Below are 22,912 nucleotides of genomic sequence, written 5' to 3' on the forward strand. Positions count from 1 at the left end.
ACGTGAAATACGTCCCGGGAAATACGGACGTTTGGTCGCCCTACACAGTAGACAAATCATTTTTGGCACTTACAGCTAAACTGCAAGATACATCGCGCCTCATACGAATCACTGGAAGGTTTCAGCTAGCCACAATATTTTTCATCCTCCAGCCACTTCACTGAATGGACATTTACCCATGTCTGCATCGGAGCCTTGTATTGTTGTTCCCGCCGCAGGCCTCAAATAAGAAAAGCAGCTTGCTGGCAGCTAAAGCATCGTCTGATGTTTCCACCTGTTAGGTGACGTACTACTGCCATTAGGCGGAGTATACGGCCGTTGCGGAAATGATAATTATTGTGGGATATAGATTGGTAAAATAAAACAGAAAAACTGAGCAACACACTTATTTAATGTCTCCCCCCCTAAAATTCCAGACATTTTAAGACATTTTTTAGACCTTGAATATGTAAAACTAAATTTAAGACATTTTAAGACTTTTTAAGGACCCGCGGGGTACCCTGGTCTATGTCTATTGTATGTATGTCTGTCTATATCTGTTTGAGTATGACTATTGACATGTTTCCTTTCTCTTTTTCAGATATTTCACCATGGAAAGCCTGTCTTCTCTGCTATAAAGGCTTCGCCAATTTAAGCCAGCACCTCAGATTAAGTCATAATGTTAGAAATATCATGGAGCGGTCCCTCTTGCTCAAACTAGTGTCAGGGAGGGTAGATATTAGAAAAGAAAAATGCTGCCTACCAGGCTGTGGTCAGTCCACATCTAGATTGGACAGACACCTGAAGTCACACAGGGAGCCGTCAAGCACCCGTAGAGCAGTCATTATACAGGAGGTCAAAAGAAATGTCGTGCTCAGACAAGTTGCCCTCGTGTCCGATTTAGACCTGAGGGAGAAAGAGGAGGAAGTGACCAGACTGGGTCATGTGGCAGAGGATGCCCCATGCTCTGAGGAGGAGGAGGAGGAGGAGGAGGCGGCGGCGGGGGGCAGAATGCTCCAACTGCAACACTAAAAAAAACAGAAATCAAAAACCTGAAAGATGTTGGCTGTAACAACAGAGCTCCAGCTGCTGAGGCGCAAAAAAACCACCTTTTGCACAGGCGCCTCAAAAAGAAGTCTGTGCAGGCACACAGAGGGTTAAAGAGGGTTAGGGTGACGGCCCAAACCAAGCATAGTGTAAGCTGTCATAGAGCATTTAAAGTTAACGTGACTGCTCTGGTGTGTATAAAGTATAATGTATTTTTCTTACAATCTGAACCTTAAGAAAAAGCAGCTGTGCAGGAGGCAGAGGCAGGGGCGGAGCAAGAGCAGGAGCTGGAGCAGCCTGCCCCCCCAAGAACCTCAATTTCCTGATCATGTGCCTCAGCTCAGTAAGTGCATTCAGGTGTGCTTTGGCTGAATTTTTTAAAGTACGTTTCCTTTGGTGGAAAATAAGTAATTCCTCATATCTCTTACGCTTTTAGATGAACTGCTGGAAGACTACCAGCACCACCAAGAGGGGTCTGACCCTTCATACAGACTACAAAATAATGTCAAGAGTAAGATATATCGCATAAAGCGGTTTATTGCTTACATGGCTGTGGGCCACAGCCACCTCCAGGAGTTCACCTTCTTGGACAACGTCACAAGGATTAGTGAGTATGGGACTATTCTTTACTCTAAAATTTTGTTTTAATGTTTAGATGTTTTGTGACTCATATGTACGTTTTCATGTTTTGCAGATGGGTCAAAAGCCTAATGGGGAGAAGGTGGTGGCTAGCACACTATAGCCCATAAATTGGGCTACATTTTTAATACTTATAAGACACGCCACCCCCCACCTGCCGCCTGAAGCCCGTTTCCCTGATCAATATAACTAGGGAAATAAAGGGCATCATAAAAAACAAAGGCGATCCGTGGTAATACATGAAATTTAAGTAAAGGAGTGCAAAGATGGACACGCCATCTCCAAAGAGACGCTCCTGCAGTGTCGGGTAAAAGCCAAGCAGCAGATCCCTGAAATATTGAGTGAGTCCTGCATCATACCTCACTTTAATAACATTTTTTCTGCTGCACTTTACATCAGTCGATGTGTCTCATTCTTGTGTTTTTATTTGTCAACACAGAGACCCTGGAGACCAAGCGATCTATAAAGCTTCAACGGTCATTTTACGGGTATGTAACGGCTTACCTGTCGTCTATATACGGCCACCGGACTGGGGTCTACCAGAACCTGCAGGTGGAGGAAGTGATGAGAGCCAAACACAGTCCAGAGTTGGACGTGTACCTCATCAATGTGAGCGCACGTTCAGTTCATAACATTGTGTTTTATACATACAGCATGGCAAAATGTGTCATTTCTTGTGTGTTTTGTCCTTTTGTCTTTCTAAACAGGTGGAGTCTCATAAAACAAATGAGACCTTTGGTGTGGCCCAGCTCCTCCTCACTGGGGAGGAGTACGGATGGCTTCGGGCTTATGTGCAAATTAGAAAAGGGCTGACTGGGGGCAAAATATCTAAATTTCTATTCTCTATTTCAACCCCAAATACATGGAGCAAATGAAGCTCCCAGGCAAACCCAAGTTCACAGATTTAAGAAGCTCCATTGCCACCCATGTAAGTGTTTTTTTATAACAGAGGTGACTTGTCACTAACAATTATGTATTTTCCCAGTGGTCTGATTTTGTTTCCCTTCACAGGCAAGAAACGAACTGGACCCTAAACAAAGGGAAATGATGTCACACTTTATGTGCCACAATACGGCCACCGCAAATAAGTTTTACGCCCTCAATTTAAATCCAGCCTGGTCAAACCTCCTCAGAGCTACCAGAAGCCCCAGCTTCTACAAACAAGAGAAAGAACAAAAGAAAACACCTGCGACCTTCTAAAAGACTTGCGCTGGAGTCATCCGAGGAAGAAATGGAAGTTCCTTTTCAAGAAAGTGGTACTTCCTTTGAAGAGATATGCACTCTTCACACACACACACACACACACACACACACACACACACACACACAGTAAAATGTGCATGTATGTATTTGTGTTTTTTTCAGGACATTGAGGAGGATGAGGAGCAGGGGGACAAAGAAAAGAGCACATCACAATGTAAGACTTACAAGCTCACCAAGGCTTGTTTTGAGCAGACTTTCGCCACTCAAATTGAGAAAAGCATCCCCCAAAAGAATTGGAATACTTCATATGATTAATCAAAGGGACAAAAATGTAAGAACCCACAAAGCTGTTAAACGGTTATATAAAAAAGTGTTAATGTAGTGTTAAGTAGTATTTGAACTTGTTCATGTTTGTTTGTTTTAGCTTTTTAATGATAGTGTTGTGTTTATAGAGTTCAATTTTTCTAGTGTATATATATTTAAATTAGTGCTGTCAATTACAGGTGCCGCGATTAAAAGTACTCACCAGGATTTAGCTCAAGCTTGCTAGATTTTCTAATTAGCAATCCAGGTAAAATTAGTGGAATCAACACAATCCAGGAAGCCTGAGCAAAATCCTGGTGAGGACTTTTAATTGCAGCACCTGGAATTGACAGCACTAATTTAAATTGTTCTTGTTTCTACCGTCTTATCATATCCATAGTGTTCTATTTTGCTAGTATGTATACATTTAAATTGTTCTTGTTATTTTAATTTTGCATATTCAGTGTTTGTTCAACATATTTTAATCATGCTTTTTCATAATTCCATTTGTATTTTAAATTTTTAATAAGATATTTTGTTTCACAATATGTTATATGTTGTTCCTTCTCCTTAAACCTTAATTTAAACCTCCTTTAGTTAAACCTCTTTAATTAAACATAAAATAAAACAAAATCAAATCACAAAACATCCCACTTGCAATCTATTTGACTGATTGCAATAGATTGGAAGTGGGACGTAGGAAAATAAATATAATTAATAATATTATATAATATAATAATAATAAATATATTTTATGCTATGTAACCTTTAGTGTCACGCACCGTTATTATAATAAACTTAGGACTACGCCACCGTCAACTAGAGGAAAACCAATCAGTAACGTTTCACCCGCGCTATATTACTGCTGGCGAAAATAAAATTGTTAAAACTGCAGAGGCTGAGATGCAAATCATTTATTGTGTCAGAATGGCGGATTTAGGAGACTAAATCCCCTGTGGATTTTTTATGGTAGTGGACCCAAACGCCTTGTCCATGCAGTAAGCAATATTACAAGCGTGAGAAACCAAAACCAAGTCGCGCTGAATATTCAGAGAAGATGACGAGGGAGAACTGAAAGTAATCGCGGAAATACTCAATGTGTGTAACAGGAGAGAACAGAAAGCAATCACGGCAATAACTGACGTGGAAGACACAGGAGAACAGAAATAGTCACGGAATGAAAACCAAAACCAAACAGATAGGAAGAAAGACAGCAGGAGGAAAACTTGAGAGAGGCCAGGGAGCGGCGCAGGAGGTAAGTACTCGAAGTGACAGTATAACAAACAAAAAATCTTAAACAAGAAAGAGGCCGGGTGGCGAGACACCTTGTAGAGACAACAGAGAAAAGGGCTGAAGGTTGGCCATCCTTATAAACCCAGGACAACAGGTGCAGGCCATCACCGCTGATTAGCCTGAGGTCTGGCTCTTGGGCTCCTCCTGGTGGCGACTGGAGGACCCGCCCTGGGGCCAGCCCTGACAGAGCCCCCCCTCTAGGCCCGAGACATTTACATTTACGGCATTTAGCAGACGCTCTTATCCAGAGCGACTTACAAACTGCTTTGCTTCTGATCACAGAATACATCCTAGGAAATAGTACAGATAGGCCAGAATTCAAGACACCATTGAGTCAGACTACTACTAAACTACAGGAGTCAGTATCATTACCTAGTGGAGTGGTTCCCAAACTTTTTCTGCCGTGACCCCCTTTAGTAGATAAGAATATTTTTATTCTCCACTGCCACCTATCGTTTCGGAGAACACTGCAGTGAAGCTCGCGCAAGTAAACGCTTCGTGCAGGGTCGCGCGATGTGGGCGGAGTCACGCGCTACGGTCACTCGCGAAAGTATAAACCAGGCTTTACTTCCAAGCTCCGCGCCCAACCTAGGGGGCGCGCCCCCCACTTTGGGAACCACTGACCTAGTGTTTGCAAGTTAGGCATTTGCCAAGAAGCACAAATAACCATAAACAGATTGTTTGCAGAGACCCCGCAAACAATCTCCTTGCCTTGTTTGAATAAGACAAAGGAAGATTCCCAGGCTTCTACCATAAGTAGCAATTAAAAATAAATGTTAGTACTCCGTGTCAGTCACATCCAGTCTACTGTTGCTCCTCTCCTGATCAGAACACCAATCATACACATCTGTTATTATTCTTAACCAATTGTGTTAAGACATGTTCTTTATTCTGTATTTAACTACATGCATTATCATTACACTGGAACTCTTTCCTGACACCTGGCCAGCACTGGATCACTGAGGGTAGAACAAAATTCTAATCCTGTTTATGAACCCTTATGAACAGTCTAGAGATGATTCCATTAAGACATGGGGGTCTAAGCTTTGTTATGTTAAACCGAATACAGGGGACAACCCCAAAACTTGGTTGTTTTGCTGTGGTGCATAACTAACCCTAACCACGAGTTCAGGTGGTTCACCTCTTTCCTTGAATTGTCCAAGAATTTAAAAGGAGGTGGATCACGTTTTCTGTAACTTGGCTAGAGTACAGGTGGCTCCTGACACTTCAAGTTTGGGATGGACAAGAATGGGATATGGAGGCAGTTATGATTTTATAATAATTTATAAAATTTAATATATAATTTATATAAGCTTCTGCACGTCGATGGTGGGGCAGGGGTAGAGTCTTGGACCCCCACCCCAAAGTTGCTCCATCGGGTTAGGGTTTATATTTTTAAAAAGTCTTACACTAGTTTTTCACTATTGTCAAAGTGGTATGAATGGGTTTCAATGGGCGGGGCTCCTTGACTATTGCGCCCCCTGGTGGAGCTCCAACTCGGGGGTATATCTAGGGCCCTGGGGGGGGGGGGGGGGGGGGGGTAGGATGACGAGGGTTTGCTCTGCGGGGGTATGGTGCACCCCCTTGGGGCAGGGGTAGAGTCTGGGACCCCCACCCTAAAGTATCCATCTCAGGTTAGGGTCCATATTATCAAGGGGTTTTACACTAGTGTCAAAGTGGTATCAATAAGATTCAATTACTTTTATATTAGTCTGGTTAGTAAAATATTCTTTTTCAGGATATGGCACCTACACAAAGTGCGTGTCCGATATGTGCAGTTATTTACTGCAACTTATCACAGCACCTCCGGGTGTGTCACAAGGTGACAAATAAAGATGAAATGACGCTACTGCTGCAGCTCTCCAGTGGGAGGTAAGTGAATAATTAGCATGTTAGCATGTTATTAGTGTGTTATTAGCATGTTAGTATTGTATTAGCATGTTAGTGGGTTAGCAAGGTATTAGCATGCTAGCATATTGTTAGCATATTAGCATGTTGTTAGCATGTTACCATGTTAGCAATTAGCATGTAACTAATGTAATTAGCATGCAATAAACATGCATTGAGCTAATAATGCTTATGTAATTAGCATGTTTTGCATCTTTTTGTGTAAAATTTTTTGCAGAGTGAAAGGCATTTTCGATTGCAAGGTGCCGGACTGCAACTCCTCACACATCAAGCGCTTGGATAAGCACTACAATAAAATGCACCAGGATGTGTTGGTATGTTTAAAACCATCTGTTGTGTAGGACTGCATATTAGCTTATTAATATACGCATATTGCAATTTTTTCCCTTGTGTTTATTTTTTAGATTGGGGACCTTGCCAAATTTACAAAGTTGTCGAAGGAGGAGTACATTTTAAGAAGCCTGGCCTCATTAAGGGCGAATGTTCCTAGGCCCCCGCTTGTTTCAACGCTGGATGGGGGTTACAGCCCACTTCCAGCATATTTATTACAAGGGTCTTTCACTGACATGTCCAGTGAATTGGACGAGGCCCCGGTCCCTTTTGAGCCAGAGCACATCGGTGAACCAGAGGCATGCTCCACCCCAGTTGCTGCGACATCCGTCCCTGGGCCCTCCACCTCTGTTGCTGTACACTCCACGGCAGACCCTGCGCCTTCCACCTCAGTGCCTAGGCCCTCATCCACCACCAAATGTGATGCTCGCTCATCCTGTAAGTTATCAAATCTGGAGGTACAAAGGTTAAAGAAGGCACTTGCGGAAGCTAGCCCCGGAGAAAAGTGTCAGAGGCCAAGCTGCAGGGCAAACTTTGAAAGGTTGGTGGACCTGGAGAAAGCCTTCAGGAATACACAGTCCCCCATACGGTCCAAACACAGCCTCAGCTCTCCGATTTCGAAAGAAATCCACCCTAACATCAGTAAGTAGTGTCATAAAGGTTGAGAGTTTGACCAAATTTTTTATGTATGATTCACTAATTATGCTTAATATGTCTTCCCTAGGGCGCATTGTTAAGGAATTTACAATTGTAAATTCTGGTGCAAACCTGGAGGGGCGAAAAAAGGAGAACGCCATCTCGGCGGAAAATCACATTTTCCGTTTTGTCAACTTTAGTATGCGTGACATGCCAGAAAAGAAGGGGACATTCTCTTTCTTGCGAAACGGGGATAATTTTGGAGTAAGTAACGCATGTCATAGTGAAAGTTAACATGCATACGAATGAGCAAATGTCTGCATATTAATAAGCTAATATCTGCATACTAATGAGGTGATATCAGCATACTAATGAGCGAATACCCGCATATTGATGCGGCAATATCCGCATATTAATAAGCTAATATCCGCATACTAATGAGGAAATATCCGCATACTAAATAACTAATACCCGCATATTAATGGACTAATGCATAACAATGAGGAATTTTGCAAATATAACAAATTTGTTGTATTTGCAGATACATGACTCACCTGAAGGGGAAGGGGCTGGCGGTCACCACTGTCAGAAATATCTTCCTTACCCTTCGCAAGTTCATTAAATATTTACATTGCCTTCCTATAATGGATGCAAGGATTACAAAAAATGACATAGCTTGGTTGAACTTAGAAGTAAGCAAGCGACTCACAGGCCTGAAAAAAGAAGTAACAGTTCACCGACAAAAAGTGAAGAAACGCCTCAGCAGTAAGTGTAGAATAGCTCCATTAATGATGTGCATATTAATGAGGTGGTCTATGCATATTCATGCGTTGATATGCGCATATTAATGAGCCAGTGCATAATGTGTTTCAGAAAACAAAATCAGCAAAGAAGAAATCAGGTCCTTTCGAAAAAATGCCAGGAAGCTGATTCCTCTAAAACTGGGTAAGTCATTTGTTTGTGCATGCTAATGTATTTTGCTAATGTAACAATAATGCTAACGTTATGAATTTTGTGTCAATTTAGACCGTCTTGAGAAATACCCGAATACCATGACAGCGGCCCAATTCATAGGCCTGCTATCAGGTTATCTTATCCTGAGTTAGGGGTAGGGTTCATATCATGAAAGTGGCATTTTTCCATAGACATATGATGAAGATGCCTGATATTATATACATGTCCCTGACCCTAACCTTTTCCCATAGGTTTTAGCATGGACGTGTCCATAATATATTATCAAAGTGTCTTGAATTAGGGGGCAGTGTTGAGCAATTTTCTTGGACGTTTTGCTAATATGCCTTAGTTTTTTCCTGATGCCAACTGTATGATACGATTATGTTTTTTCCCTAGGGTTAGGGTTAGGGTCACGCTTAAGTTTGCGTGACCAGACAAATATACCTGGATGAATCGGTTCATTACCCTCGCGAAGGATTTGCCTGGGGGTGGATCACCGTTCTTCTTCAACAGGAATGGAGGGCAGTGCAAAAAAACTATTAGTCCATTTCAGGATGGAGTGGACACGCTTGGGTTTTGGAGGATGCCAGTTTTAAGGCTTTCAGGACAGCAATGGTGTGCCACGTAAGTATTATCCATATGTAATTACCATGGTATGAATATGTAATGAGGATGTTACGCCTATGTAATGAGCATATTATGCATATGTAATTTGCATGTTTTTCCCATTTTCAGATCAAAAACATGCCTCCTGAACAAAAAAGAAAAATACAACGTGCCATGTGCCACTCAGATGTGGTGAGCTCTAAATTCTACGTGCCTCTTAGCACAGTGGCAGAGGCTGTTGAGATAAGAGAGCTCCAGTCACAAGCCCTAGAAGAGAGCCCAGCAATGGGCGAGAGGCCAGAGCCTGCCAGGGAGAGCCCATCATCCTCCAGTCAGGTTGTGGCCAAAAAACGGTCAGCAAAGAGAAAAATTCGGTTCATTGACAGTAGTGAGGAGGAGGAGGATAAAATACAGGAATATAATCCAAGAAACTACTCTCCCAAATCTATAAACTTTTCACATCATGACACCATTTCACTACCAATAGACAAATGGACTTCAGACCTTTAGGCTCAAACCTTTAAAATATCATCAAATTCTAACATACAGCTAATTCAATATAAAATATTACACAGAACACACATCACTATCGAGAAAATGCATCGGATGGGCTTCACTGACTCCAACACTTGTACACACTGCCCCATGGTAACAGACAATCATCTTCACGCATTCTGGAACTGCCCCCCCTCTGTTTTGGTCGGAGGTCTTGGGAGAGCTGTCCAAGATCCTCCGCATCCCAATTTCTCCCACCTTAGCTCTGCTTGGTGACCTTTCCTCTCTACCAATGCCTAAACATCTGCAAACATTCATCCTCATTTCTATAACAGTGGCTAAAAAGATTATTTTACTTAACTGGAAAGACAGAACATTATCAATAATATAGTGCTGCATCAAGGCACCTCAGTGGGAAGTCTGTGGGAAGGAAAAAGTGTGGCAGAAAACGCTGCACGAGAGGAGGTGAGCGGACCCTGAGGAACATTGTGGAGAAGGGCAGATTCCAGACCTTGGGGGACTGCGGAAGCAGTGGACTGAGTCTGGAGTAGAAACATCCAGAGCCACCGTGCACAGGCGTGTGCAGGAAATGGGCTACAGGTGCCGCATTCTCCAGGTCAAGCCACTTTTGAACCAGAAACAGCGCCAGAATCGCCTGGCCTGGGCTACAGAGAAGCAGAACTGCAAATTTTGCATGTCATTTGGAAATCAAGGTGCCAGAGTCTGGAGGAAGACTGGGGAGAAGGAAATGCCAAAATGCCTGAAGTCCAGTGTCAAGTACCCACAGTCAGTGATGGTCTGGGGTGCCATGTCAGCTGCTGGTGTTGATCCACTGTTTTATCAAGGGCAGGGTCAATGCAGCTAGCTATGAGGAGATTTTGGAGCGCTTCATGCTTCCTTCTGCTGAAAAGCTTTATGAAGATGAAGATTTCATTTTTCAGCACGACCTGGCACATGCTCCCAGTGCCAAAACTATTGGTAAATGGTTAACTGACCATGGTATTACTGTGCTCAATTGGCCTGCCAACTCTCCTGACCTGAACCCCATAAAGAATCTGTGGGATATTGTGAAGAGAAAGCGGAGAGATGCAAGACCCAACACTCTAGATGAGCTTAAAGCCGCTATCTAAGCATCCTGGGTCTCCATAACACCTCAGCAGTGCCACAGGCTGATTGCCTCCATGCCACGCCGCATTGACGCAGTCATTTCTGCAAAAGGATTCCCAAACAAGTATTGAGTGCATAACTGAACATAATTATTTGAAGGTTGACTTTTTTGTATTAAAAACACTTTTCTTTTATTAGTCGGATGAAATTTGCTAATTTTTTTTGGTTGGGATTTTTGTTTTTTTTTTTACTTTTTTGCCAAAATCATCAATATTAAACCAATAAAAGGCTTGAACTACTTCAGTTGTGTGTAATGAATCTAAAACATAAGTCTAATATTTATCAGTACATTACATAAAATAATGAACTATCACAATATGCTAATTTTTTTTTAGAAGGACCTGTATAATATTTATAATATTTCTGAGATTATTTTGTGGCATTTCCTGTCTATGTAGCAGTGCAAATTAATATATGTAAATATAATATATATAAATATAATATATATATATATATATTTCATAAAAGCCAAATCGCAGAAATAACATACATACAATGGCTATATTTGATTGTCTAAATATCTAGATACGGATAGAATATATATATCATTTGTACTGATCGATTTTGTTTTTTACCTAATTTTAGATTACACTTGGACAGTATAAAAACTTCTAAATTTTAACCCAGAGACTGACTGACTATTCAACCATTCATACATCTATTCATCCATCAGATATAAAGATATGGAAGTACAAGAGTATCGGTATGCGTGTCATTAGCACATTTTGTCATTAGTGTATTTATTACTGGGTGGTGTGTGTGTGTGTAAAAGTATTGCAGCAGCGGTTTTATTACCCGTGTTATATCTGTAAATCGTGCATATGCTCACACTAACATGATGTGCAAGTATGTTACATTACAAAAATATAGGTACACAGATTGACTGGTTTGTAGCGAGGTGGATTCAAAATTTGTTTACTCTGCAGCACGATTCTGTGAATTTGCCATCGCACTACACGTACCGCAAATGCATTGCAGCAGCACGTACGCCTACTACAAATACGTTTATTCTTTAGCGCGAAGATTAATTTCAAATCTTTAACGTGACTCAATCCAAAGGATTCATTCCTATTCAGCATAAGAATAATTACCTTCACGCTATAAAGAAAGATAGATTCATGGGTTGTAACTTTTGAATTGCTTCTTGAAGCTGTGTCAAAAGTGCTATACAGATTGTCACGGTGACAGCTCCGGACCCTTCCCTGTGGGCGTGCTGCTATGTTGTTTGCGTGTTATGTCCATGTTTGTTCTTCCGTGGGCGTGGGTCATCTGTGAGCGTGTTCGTGATATCACCTGTACCTTGTCTCGAGGTCACGTGGGTCTGTGTAAATTACCTATTTAATGTGCGTTTGCGCAGTGTCTTGTGCTCGTCTTTGTCTAAAGTTCATGCCTGTGTAAGCTTCCGCGTCAGCGTGCTTGCACCGTCTGTGCTGGGCTTTGTTTTTGTGTATTAAACGTTTTATGTGCATCGCAAGACGCTCGTCGTGTCTCCTCCTTCCTCCCGCATGCCAGCGTCACAGATGAGCTGGCCAAGCTGGTTTTCCTTGGAAAGGACAGTGGGGGTCAGCGCTTCAAAGTAAGCATAAAATACGTATGAAACACATATAAAATGGGCTAGTCATTGTCTGGTTTGCCTTGCAAAAATCCTCATACTTTTTGCCATATTATTGCTTGACCTGCTGCCTCAGTGCTCATACTATTTTATTATTTACAACATTCCTTGTTAATTGTTAGAATTAGTACCTATTATATATTTTTATACATTTTGGGATTTTGTCATGTAAAAAATCATAAAATCTATATTTTTTCCGCCGATCAAACTCCGCAGACAACCGGTGAAAAAGTGAAGACCCCCAAATTATTTTTCCCCATTAATATCTTATAAAAACCCATGAAAGAGTGAATTCGCAAAAGCTGAAGCGCGAAGTGGCACGGGATCACTGTAACAATACAAAAAATAAAGTATGAACTAACCTACAACAGAGTGCAAAATAAATATTAAATTAAGAGCAACATTAAGATAATAACTACATTCAGAAGAAAATATCAACTTAATTGTGCATTCAAAAAGAAAATGTGAGTGAGTGACCGTGCAAACTTGAATCACGTCCTTAGCAACAGTTTTCTGGGTGACAGTACGTTGAACGAATCAGAATGAACGAGAGCCCTCAGTTCAGTGAACGAATCACTGAGCATGCGCTGTTCCCTCGCAATGGATGTCTTCGCGGGTGATTCAGTGATTCATGGACCACACAGCAGTTCCTCAGCCAGCCTGCACGGTCGCTGCTGAGCTCAACTACTGAACTGAAAAAGGAACAAGCAGCTGAGGAAGTGATTCAATTCAGTTTGTTCACTCAAATGATTCCTTCATTTGAAGAATTGTTCACGAATGACACAACACTACTCAGAGTGCTATTAAGTTAGGTAGGGGGAGTGCCTTTGGTAGAAGCTTTGCTGTCTGCTTAACTTTGGCAAAGATGAGGTGGCAGTCTGCCATAGGTGTGCAACCCCATGATTGCCAAAGCAGTAGAAGCTTGGTATCCTCCTGAAAATTGTACGGAAGCTCTCCACTGTCTTGGACTTCAACCCAAGGCCACCCGGGGAGTTGCGTAATGCACGTGACATCCTTGGCCCTTGGTGTCAATCACCTGGCAACGGGTGGTTGGGGCACAGGCTCTGGAGGCCCTATTCGGGGTTTCTATGACCTAGCTCCAGTAGCATGCTGGAGTATGCCCTCCTCATTTGGGGGCCCACAAGCTGCCTGGAAACCTGGCGGTGTTAACAGATGGCATGCTTGTGGTTTCTGTATGTCTATCAGGGTGTCTGCACATTTTTAAATCTCAAATTCAATGACTTTTAAGACCTTTTTAATACCTCTCACAAAAAATAAATAATACCAGGGTTGCCAACTTTTCAAGATCGCTTGGAGTGAGATTTGAACCTGGAGGGGGTGGCGAGTGTAAATTGTTGGGGGGGGGTGGCGACCGTAAGTTGTTGACGGGGGTGCACGACCTCGCGAAGCGACAGCACGCGGGGAGCTCGCGCAGGGCCGCACAGTAATTGCCACCGCGATTACGTCATTGTCAGTACGCGGAACCTCATGTATAAACCAAGCTTGATGCGGCTAAGGGATTACGGCACATGCAGCGCCGTGCGCAGTGCCCTAGTGCCTGTACATTTACATTGTAATGGTCCAATGAAGGTCATTTAAAAACCAGGACATTTCCTCACTTTTTTTTTTTCCAAAACCGGGACAAGACGTGAAATACGTCCCGGGAAATACGGACGTTTGGTCGCCCTACACAGTAGACAAATCATTTTTGGCACTTACAGCTAAACTGCAAGATACATCGCGCCTCATACGAATCACTGGAAGGTTTCAGCTAGCCACAATATTTTTCATCCTCCAGCCACTTCACTGAATGGACATTTACCCATGTCTGCATCGGAGCCTTGTATTGTTGTTCCCGCCGCAGGCCTCAAATAAGAAAAGCAGCTTGCTGGCAGCTAAAGCATCGTCTGATGTTTCCACCTGTTAGGTGACGTACTACTGCCATTAGGCGGAGTATACGGCCGTTGCGGAAATGATAATTATTGTGGGATATAGATTGGTAAAATAAAACAGAAAAACTGAGCAACACACTTATTTAATGTCTCCCCCCCTAAAATTCCAGACATTTTAAGACATTTTTAGACCTTGAATATGTAAAACTAAATTTAAGACATTTTAAGACTTTTTAAGGACCCGCGGGTACCCTGGTCTATGTCTATTGTATGTATGTCTGTCTATATCTGTTTGAGTATGACTATTGACATGTTTCCTTTCTCTTTTTCAGATATTTCACCATGGAAGCCTGTCTTCTCTGCTATAAAGGCTTCGCCAATTTAAGCCAGCACCTCAGATTAAGTCATAATGTTAGAAATATCATGGAGCGGTCCCTCTTGCTCAAACTAGTGTCAGGGAGGGTAGATATTAGAAAAGAAAAATGCTGCCTACCAGGCTGTGGTCAGTCCACATCTAGATTGGACAGACACCTGAAGTCACACAGGGAGCCGTCAAGCACCCGTAGAGCAGTCATTATACAGGAGGTCAAAAGAAATGTCGTGCTCAGACAAGTTGCCCTCGTGTCCGATTTAGACCTGAGGGAGAAAGAGGAGGAAGTGACCAGACTGGGTCATGTGGCAGAGGATGCCCCATGCTCTGAGGAGGAGGAGGAGGAGGAGGAGGCGGCGGCGGGGGCAGAATGCTCCAACTGCAACACTAAAAAAAACAGAAATCAAAAACCTGAAAGATGTTGGCTGTAACAACAGAGCTCCAGCTGCTGAGGCGCAAAAAACCACCTTTTGCACAGGCGCCTCAAAAAGAAGTCTGTGCAGGCACACAGAGGGTTAAAGAGGGTTAGGGTGACGGCCCAAACCAAGCATAGTGTAAGCTGTCATAGAGCATTTAAAGTTAACGTGACTGCTCTGGTGTGTATAAAGTATAATGTATTTTTCTTACAATCTGAACCTTAAGAAAAAGCAGCTGTGCAGGAGGCAGAGGCAGGGGCGGAGCAAGAGCAGGAGCTGGAGCAGCCTGCCCCCCCAAGAACCTCAATTTCCTGATCATGTGCCTCAGCTCAGTAAGTGCATTCAGGTGTGCTTTGGCTGAATTTTTTAAAGTACGTTTCCTTTGGTGGAAAATAAGTAATTCCTCATATCTCTTACGCTTTTAGATGAACTGCTGGAAGACTACCAGCACCACCAAGAGGGGTCTGACCCTTCATACAGACTACAAAATAATGTCAAGAGTAAGATATATCGCATAAAGCGGTTTATTGCTTACATGGCTGTGGGCCACAGCCACCTCCAGGAGTTCACCTTCTTGGACAACGTCACAAGGATTAGTGAGTATGGGACTATTCTTTACTCTAAAATTTTGTTTTAATGTTTAGATGTTTTGTGACTCATATGTACGTTTTCATGTTTTGCAGATGGGTCAAAAGCCTAATGGGGAGAAGGTGGTGGCTAGCACACTATAGCCCATAAATTGGGCTACATTTTTAATACTTATAAGACACGCCACCCCCCACCTGCCGCCTGAAGCCCGTTTCCCTGATCAATATAACTAGGGAAATAAAGGGCATCATAAAAAACAAAGGCGATCCGTGGTAATACATGAAATTTAAGTAAAGGAGTGCAAAGATGGACACGCCATCTCCAAAGAGACGCTCCTGCAGTGTCGGGTAAAAGCCAAGCAGCAGATCCCTGAAATATTGAGTGAGTCCTGCATCATACCTCACTTTAATAACATTTTTTCTGCTGCACTTTACATCAGTCGATGTGTCTCATTCTTGTGTTTTTATTTGTCAACACAGAGACCCTGGAGACCAAGCGATCTATAAAGCTTCAACGGTCATTTTACGGGTATGTAACGGCTTACCTGTCGTCTATATACGGCCACCGGACTGGGGTCTACCAGAACCTGCAGGTGGAGGAAGTGATGAGAGCCAAACACAGTCCAGAGTTGGACGTGTACCTCATCAATGTGAGCGCACGTTCAGTTCATAACATTGTGTTTTATACATACAGCATGGCAAAATGTGTCATTTCTTGTGTGTTTTGTCCTTTTGTCTTTCTAAACAGGTGGAGTCTCATAAAACAAATGAGACCTTTGGTGTGGCCCAGCTCCTCCTCACTGGGGAGGAGTACGGATGGCTTCGGGCTTATGTGCAAATTAGAAAAGGGCTGACTGGGGGCAAAATATCTAAATTTCTATTCTCTATTTCAACCCCAAATACATGGAGCAAATGAAGCTCCCAGGCAAACCCAAGTTCACAGATTTAAGAAGCTCCATTGCCACCCATGTAAGTGTTTTTTTATAACAGAGGTGACTTGTCACTAACAATTATGTATTTTCCCAGTGGTCTGATTTTGTTTCCCTTCACAGGCAAGAAACGAACTGGACCCTAAACAAAGGGAAATGATGTCACACTTTATGTGCCACAATACGGCCACCGCAAATAAGTTTTACGCCCTCAATTTAAATCCAGCCTGGTCAAACCTCCTCAGAGCTACCAGAAGCCCCAGCTTCTACAAACAAGAGAAAGAACAAAAGAAAACACCTGCGACCTTCTAAAAGACTTGCGCTGGAGTCATCCGAGGAAGAAATGGAAGTTCCTTTTCAAGAAAGTGGTACTTCCTTTGAAGAGATATGCACTCTTCACACACACACACACACACACACACACACACACACACACAGTAAAATGTGCATGTATGTATTTGTGTTTTTTTCAGGACATTGAGGAGGATGAGGAGCAGGGGGACAAAGAAAAGAGCACATCACAATGTAAGACTTACAAGCTCACCAAGGCTTGTTTTGAGCAGACTTTCGCCACTCAAATTGAGAAAAGCATCCCCCAAAAGAATTGGAATACTTCATATGATTAATCAAAGGGACAAAAATGTAAGAACCCACAAAGCTGTTAAACGGTTATATAAAAAAGTGTTAATGTAGTGTTAAGTAGTATTTGAACTTGTTCATGTTTGTTTGTTTTAGCTTTTTAATGATAGTATTGTGTTTATAGAGTTCAATTTTTCTAGTGTATATATTTTTAAATTAGTGCTGTCAATTACAGGTGCCGCGATTAAAAGTACTCACCAGGATTTAGCTCAAGCTTGCTAGATTTTCTAATTAGCAATCCAGGTAAAATTAGTGGAATCAACACAATCCAGGAAGCCTGAGCAAAATCCTGGTGAGGACTTTTAATTGCAGCACCTGGAATTGACAGCACTAATTTAAATTGTTCTTGTTTCTACCGTCTTATCATATCCATAGTGTTCTATTTTGCTAGTATGTATACATTTAAATTGTTCTTGTTATTTTAATTTTGCATATTCAGTGTTTGTTCAACATATTTTAATCATGCTTTTTCATAATTCCATTTGTATTTTAAATTTTTAATAAGATATTTTGTTTCACAATGTTATATGTTGTTCCTTCTCCTTAAACCTTAATTTAAACCTCCTTTAGTTAAACCTCTTTAATTAAACATAAAATAAAACAAAATCAAATCACAAAACATCCCACTTGCAATCTATTTGACTGATTGCAATAGATTGGAAGTGGGACGTAGGAAAATAAATATAATTAATAATATTATATAATATAATAATAATAAATATATTTTATGCTATGTAACCTTTAGTGTCACGCACCGTTATTATAATAAACTTAGGACTACGCCACCGTCAACTAGAGGAAAACCAATCAGTAACGTTTCACCCGCGCTATATTACTGCTGGCGAAAATAAAATTGTTAAAACTGCAGAGGCTGAGATGCAAATCATTTATTGTGTCAGAATGGCGGATTTAGGAGACTAAATCCCCTGTGGATTTTTTATGGTAGTGGACCCAAACGCCTTGTCCATGCAGTAAGCAATATTACAAGCGTGAGAAACCAAAACCAAGTCGCGCTGAATATTCAGAGAAGATGACGAGGGAGAACTGAAAGTAATCGCGGAAATACTCAATGTGTGTAACAGGAGAGAACAGAAAGCAATCACGGCAATAACTGACGTGGAAGACACAGGAGAACAGAAATAGTCACGGAATGAAAACCAAAACCAAACAGATAGGAAGAAAGACAGCAGGAGGAAAACTTGAGAGAGGCCAGGGAGCGGCGCAGGAGGTAAGTACTCGAAGTGACAGTATAACAAACAAAAAATCTTAAACAAGAAAGAGGCCGGGTGGCGAGACACCTTGTAGAGACAACAGAGAAAAGGGCTGAAGGTTGGCCATCCTTATAAACCCAGGACAACAGGTGCAGGCCATCACCGCTGATTAGCCTGAGGTCTGGCTCTTGGGCTCCTCCTGGTGGCGACTGGAGGACCCGCCCTGGGGCCAGCCCTGACAGAGCCCCCCCTCTAGGCCCGAGACATTTACATTTACGGCATTTAGCAGACGCTCTTATCCAGAGCGACTTACAAACTGCTTTGCTTCTGATCACAGAATACATCCTAGGAAATAGTACAGATAGGCCAGAATTCAAGACACCATTGAGTCAGACTACTACTAAACTACAGGAGTCAGTATCATTACCTAGTGGAGTGGTTCCCAAACTTTTTCTGCCGTGACCCCCTTTAGTAGATAAGAATATTTTTATTCTCCACTGCCACCTATCGTTTCGGAGAACACTGCAGTGAAGCTCGCGCAAGTAAACGCTTCGTGCAGGGTCGCGCGATGTGGGCGGAGTCACGCGCTACGGTCACTCGCGAAAGTATAAACCAGGCTTTACTTCCAAGCTCCGCGCCCAACCTAGGGGGCGCGCCCCCCACTTTGGGAACCACTGACCTAGTGTTTGCAAGTTAGGCATTTGCCAAGAAGCACAAATAACCATAAACAGATTGTTTGCAGAGACCCCGCAAACAATCTCCTTGCCTTGTTTGAATAAGACAAAGGAAGATTCCCAGGCTTCTACCATAAGTAGCAATTAAAAATAAATGTTAGTACTCCGTGTCAGTCACATCCAGTCTACTGTTGCTCCTCTCCTGATCAGAACACCAATCATACACATCTGTTATTATTCTTAACCAATTGTGTTAAGACATGTTCTTTATTCTGTATTTAACTACATGCATTATCATTACACTGGAACTCTTTCCTGACACCTGGCCAGCACTGGATCACTGAGGGTAGAACAAAATTCTAATCCTGTTTATGAACCCTTATGAACAGTCTAGAGATGATTCCATTAAGACATGGGGGTCTAAGCTTTGTTATGTTAAACCGAATACAGGGGACAACCCCAAAACTTGGTTGTTTTGCTGTGGTGCATAACTAACCCTAACCACGAGTTCAGGTGGTTCACCTCTTTCCTTGAATTGTCCAAGAATTTAAAAGGAGGTGGATCACGTTTTCTGTAACTTGGCTAGAGTACAGGTGGCTCCTGACACTTCAAGTTTGGGATGGACAAGAATGGGATATGGAGGCAGTTATGATTTTATAATAATTTATAAAATTTAATATATAATTTATATAAGCTTCTGCACGTCGATGGTGGGGCAGGGGTAGAGTCTTGGACCCCCACCCCAAAGTTGCTCCATCGGGTTAGGGTTTATATTTTTAAAAAGTCTTACACTAGTTTTTCACTATTGTCAAAGTGGTATGAATGGGTTTCAATGGGCGGGGCTCCTTGACTATTGCGCCCCCTGGTGGAGCTCCAACTCGGGGGTATATCTAGGGCCCTGGGGGGGGGGGGGGGGGGGGGGTAGGATGACGAGGGTTTGCTCTGCGGGGGTATGGTGCACCCCCTTGGGGCAGGGGTAGAGTCTGGGACCCCCACCCTAAAGTATCCATCTCAGGTTAGGGTCCATATTATCAAGGGGTTTTACACTAGTGTCAAAGTGGTATCAATAAGATTCAATTACTTTTATATTAGTCTGGTTAGTAAAATATTCTTTTTCAGGATATGGCACCTACACAAAGTGCGTGTCCGATATGTGCAGTTATTTACTGCAACTTATCACAGCACCTCCGGGTGTGTCACAAGGTGACAAATAAAGATGAAATGACGCTACTGCTGCAGCTCTCCAGTGGGAGGTAAGTGAATAATTAGCATGTTAGCATGTTATTAGTGTGTTATTAGCATGTTAGTATTGTATTAGCATGTTAGTGGGTTAGCAAGGTATTAGCATGCTAGCATATTGTTAGCATATTAGCATGTTGTTAGCATGTTACCATGTTAGCAATTAGCATGTAACTAATGTAATTAGCATGCAATAAACATGCATTGAGCTAATAATGCTTATGTAATTAGCATGTTTTGCATCTTTTTGTGTAAAATTTTTTGCAGAGTGAAAGGCATTTTCGATTGCAAGGTGCCGGACTGCAACTCCTCACACATCAAGCGCTTGGATAAGCACTACAATAAAATGCACCAGGATGTGTTGGTATGTTTAAAACCATCTGTTGTGTAGGACTGCATATTAGCTTATTAATATACGCATATTGCAATTTTTTCCCTTGTGTTTATTTTTTAGATTGGGGACCTTGCCAAATTTACAAAGTTGTCGAAGGAGGAGTACATTTTAAGAAGCCTGGCCTCATTAAGGGCGAATGTTCCTAGGCCCCCGCTTGTTTCAACGCTGGATGGGGGTTACAGCCCACTTCCAGCATATTTATTACAAGGGTCTTTCACTGACATGTCCAGTGAATTGGACGAGGCCCCGGTCCCTTTTGAGCCAGAGCACATCGGTGAACCAGAGGCATGCTCCACCCCAGTTGCTGCGACATCCGTCCCTGGGCCCTCCACCTCTGTTGCTGTACACTCCACGGCAGACCCTGCGCCTTCCACCTCAGTGCCTAGGCCCTCATCCACCACCAAATGTGATGCTCGCTCATCCTGTAAGTTATCAAATCTGGAGGTACAAAGGTTAAAGAAGGCACTTGCGGAAGCTAGCCCCGGAGAAAAGTGTCAGAGGCCAAGCTGCAGGGCAAACTTTGAAAGGTTGGTGGACCTGGAGAAAGCCTTCAGGAATACACAGTCCCCCATACGGTCCAAACACAGCCTCAGCTCTCCGATTTCGAAAGAAATCCACCCTAACATCAGTAAGTAGTGTCATAAAGGTTGAGAGTTTGACCAAATTTTTTATGTATGATTCACTAATTATGCTTAATATGTCTTCCCTAGGGCGCATTGTTAAGGAATTTACAATTGTAAATTCTGGTGCAAACCTGGAGGGGCGAAAAAAGGAGAACGCCATCTCGGCGGAAAATCACATTTTCCGTTTTGTCAACTTTAGTATGCGTGACATGCCAGAAAAGAAGGGGACATTCTCTTTCTTGCGAAACGGGGATAATTTTGGAGTAAGTAACGCATGTCATAGTGAAAGTTAACATGCATACGAATGAGCAAATGTCTGCATATTAATAAGCTAATATCTGCATACTAATGAGGTGATATCAGCATACTAATGAGCGAATACCCGCATATTGATGCGGCAATATCCGCATATTAATAAGCTAATATCCGCATACTAATGAGGAAATATCCGCATACTAAATAACTAATACCCGCATATTAATGGACTAATGCATAACAATGAGGAATTTTGCAAATATAACAAATTTGTTGTATTTGCAGATACATGACTCACCTGAAGGGGAAGGGGCTGGCGGTCACCACTGTCAGAAATATCTTCCTTACCCTTCGCAAGTTCATTAAATATTTACATTGCCTTCCTATAATGGATGCAAGGATTACAAAAAATGACATAGCTTGGTTGAACTTAGAAGTAAGCAAGCGACTCACAGGCCTGAAAAAAGAAGTAACAGTTCACCGACAAAAAGTGAAGAAACGCCTCAGCAGTAAGTGTAGAATAGCTCCATTAATGATGTGCATATTAATGAGGTGGTCTATGCATATTCATGCGTTGATATGCGCATATTAATGAGCCAGTGCATAATGTGTTTCAGAAAACAAAATCAGCAAAGAAGAAATCAGGTCCTTTCGAAAAAATGCCAGGAAGCTGATTCCTCTAAAACTGGGTAAGTCATTTGTTTGTGCATGCTAATGTATTTTGCTAATGTAACAATAATGCTAACGTTATGAATTTTGTGTCAATTTAGACCGTCTTGAGAAATACCCGAATACCATGACAGCGGCCCAATTCATAGGCCTGCTATCAGGTTATCTTATCCTGAGTTAGGGGTAGGGTTCATATCATGAAAGTGGCATTTTTCCATAGACATATGATGAAGATGCCTGATATTATATACATGTCCCTGACCCTAACCTTTTCCCATAGGTTTTAGCATGGACGTGTCCATAATATATTATCAAAGTGTCTTGAATTAGGGGGCAGTGTTGAGCAATTTTCTTGGACGTTTTGCTAATATGCCTTAGTTTTTTCCTGATGCCAACTGTATGATACGATTATGTTTTTTCCCTAGGGTTAGGGTTAGGGTCACGCTTAAGTTTGCGTGACCAGACAAATATACCTGGATGAATCGGTTCATTACCCTCGCGAAGGATTTGCCTGGGGGTGGATCACCGTTCTTCTTCAACAGGAATGGAGGGCAGTGCAAAAAAACTATTAGTCCATTTCAGGATGGAGTGGACACGCTTGGGTTTTGGAGGATGCCAGTTTTAAGGCTTTCAGGACAGCAATGGTGTGCCACGTAAGTATTATCCATATGTAATTACCATGGTATGAATATGTAATGAGGATGTTACGCCTATGTAATGAGCATATTATGCATATGTAATTTGCATGTTTTTCCCATTTTCAGATCAAAAACATGCCTCCTGAACAAAAAAGAAAAATACAACGTGCCATGTGCCACTCAGATGTGGTGAGCTCTAAATTC

General features: G+C 42.2%; 2 protein-coding genes and 2 long non-coding RNA genes across 6 annotated transcripts; all 4 read left to right on the forward strand.

The window, feature by feature from the left end:
- Window positions 1-1,109: 1,109 nt before the first annotated feature.
- On the forward strand, window positions 1,110-1,973 carry LOC143483400 (uncharacterized). The gene is made up of 3 exons (XR_013122489.1): window positions 1,110-1,369; window positions 1,463-1,633; window positions 1,721-1,973. It is a non-coding gene; the product is annotated as an uncharacterized LOC143483400 (long non-coding RNA).
- A 137-nt stretch (window positions 1,974-2,110) lies between these two features.
- LOC143483399 (uncharacterized) lies at window positions 2,111-8,103 on the forward strand. Of its 2 annotated transcripts, XM_076982245.1 has the most exons (10): window positions 2,111-2,274; window positions 2,373-2,593; window positions 2,677-2,921; window positions 3,031-3,199; window positions 4,281-4,426; window positions 6,203-6,336; window positions 6,590-6,686; window positions 6,777-7,344; window positions 7,427-7,602; window positions 7,880-8,103. In XM_076982245.1, the coding sequence occupies exons 5-10, from the start codon at window positions 4,349-4,351 to the stop codon at window positions 7,958-7,960; spliced, it is 1,134 nt and encodes a 377-aa protein (XP_076838360.1). In that variant the 5' UTR covers window positions 2,111-2,274; window positions 2,373-2,593; window positions 2,677-2,921; window positions 3,031-3,199; window positions 4,281-4,348; the 3' UTR covers window positions 7,961-8,103. The 2 variants fall into 2 exon arrangements, with proteins under 2 accessions (XP_076838360.1, XP_076838361.1); XM_076982246.1 differs by lacking the exons at window positions 2,111-2,274; window positions 2,373-2,593; window positions 2,677-2,921 and having other exon boundaries at window positions 2,995-3,082.
- Window positions 8,104-14,813: 6,710 nt separating this feature from the next.
- On the forward strand, window positions 14,814-15,786 carry LOC143483384 (uncharacterized). The gene is made up of 3 exons (XR_013122484.1): window positions 14,814-15,182; window positions 15,276-15,446; window positions 15,534-15,786. It is a non-coding gene; the product is annotated as an uncharacterized LOC143483384 (long non-coding RNA).
- A 137-nt stretch (window positions 15,787-15,923) lies between these two features.
- On the forward strand, window positions 15,924-21,910 carry LOC143483383 (uncharacterized). Of its 2 annotated transcripts, XM_076982222.1 has the most exons (10): window positions 15,924-16,087; window positions 16,186-16,406; window positions 16,490-16,734; window positions 16,840-17,008; window positions 18,088-18,233; window positions 20,010-20,143; window positions 20,397-20,493; window positions 20,584-21,151; window positions 21,234-21,409; window positions 21,687-21,910. In XM_076982222.1, exons 5-10 carry the CDS (start codon window positions 18,156-18,158, stop codon window positions 21,765-21,767), a joined length of 1,134 nt encoding a protein of 377 aa, XP_076838337.1. In that variant the 5' UTR covers window positions 15,924-16,087; window positions 16,186-16,406; window positions 16,490-16,734; window positions 16,840-17,008; window positions 18,088-18,155; the 3' UTR covers window positions 21,768-21,910. The 2 variants fall into 2 exon arrangements, with proteins under 2 accessions (XP_076838337.1, XP_076838338.1); XM_076982223.1 differs by having other exon boundaries at window positions 16,490-16,891.
- The last annotated feature ends 1,002 nt before the right edge of the window (window positions 21,911-22,912 follow it).

Source organism: Brachyhypopomus gauderio, chromosome 19, assembly GCF_052324685.1.
Source record: "Brachyhypopomus gauderio isolate BG-103 chromosome 19, BGAUD_0.2, whole genome shotgun sequence".
Classification (NCBI taxonomy): domain Eukaryota; kingdom Metazoa; phylum Chordata; class Actinopteri; order Gymnotiformes; family Hypopomidae; genus Brachyhypopomus; species Brachyhypopomus gauderio.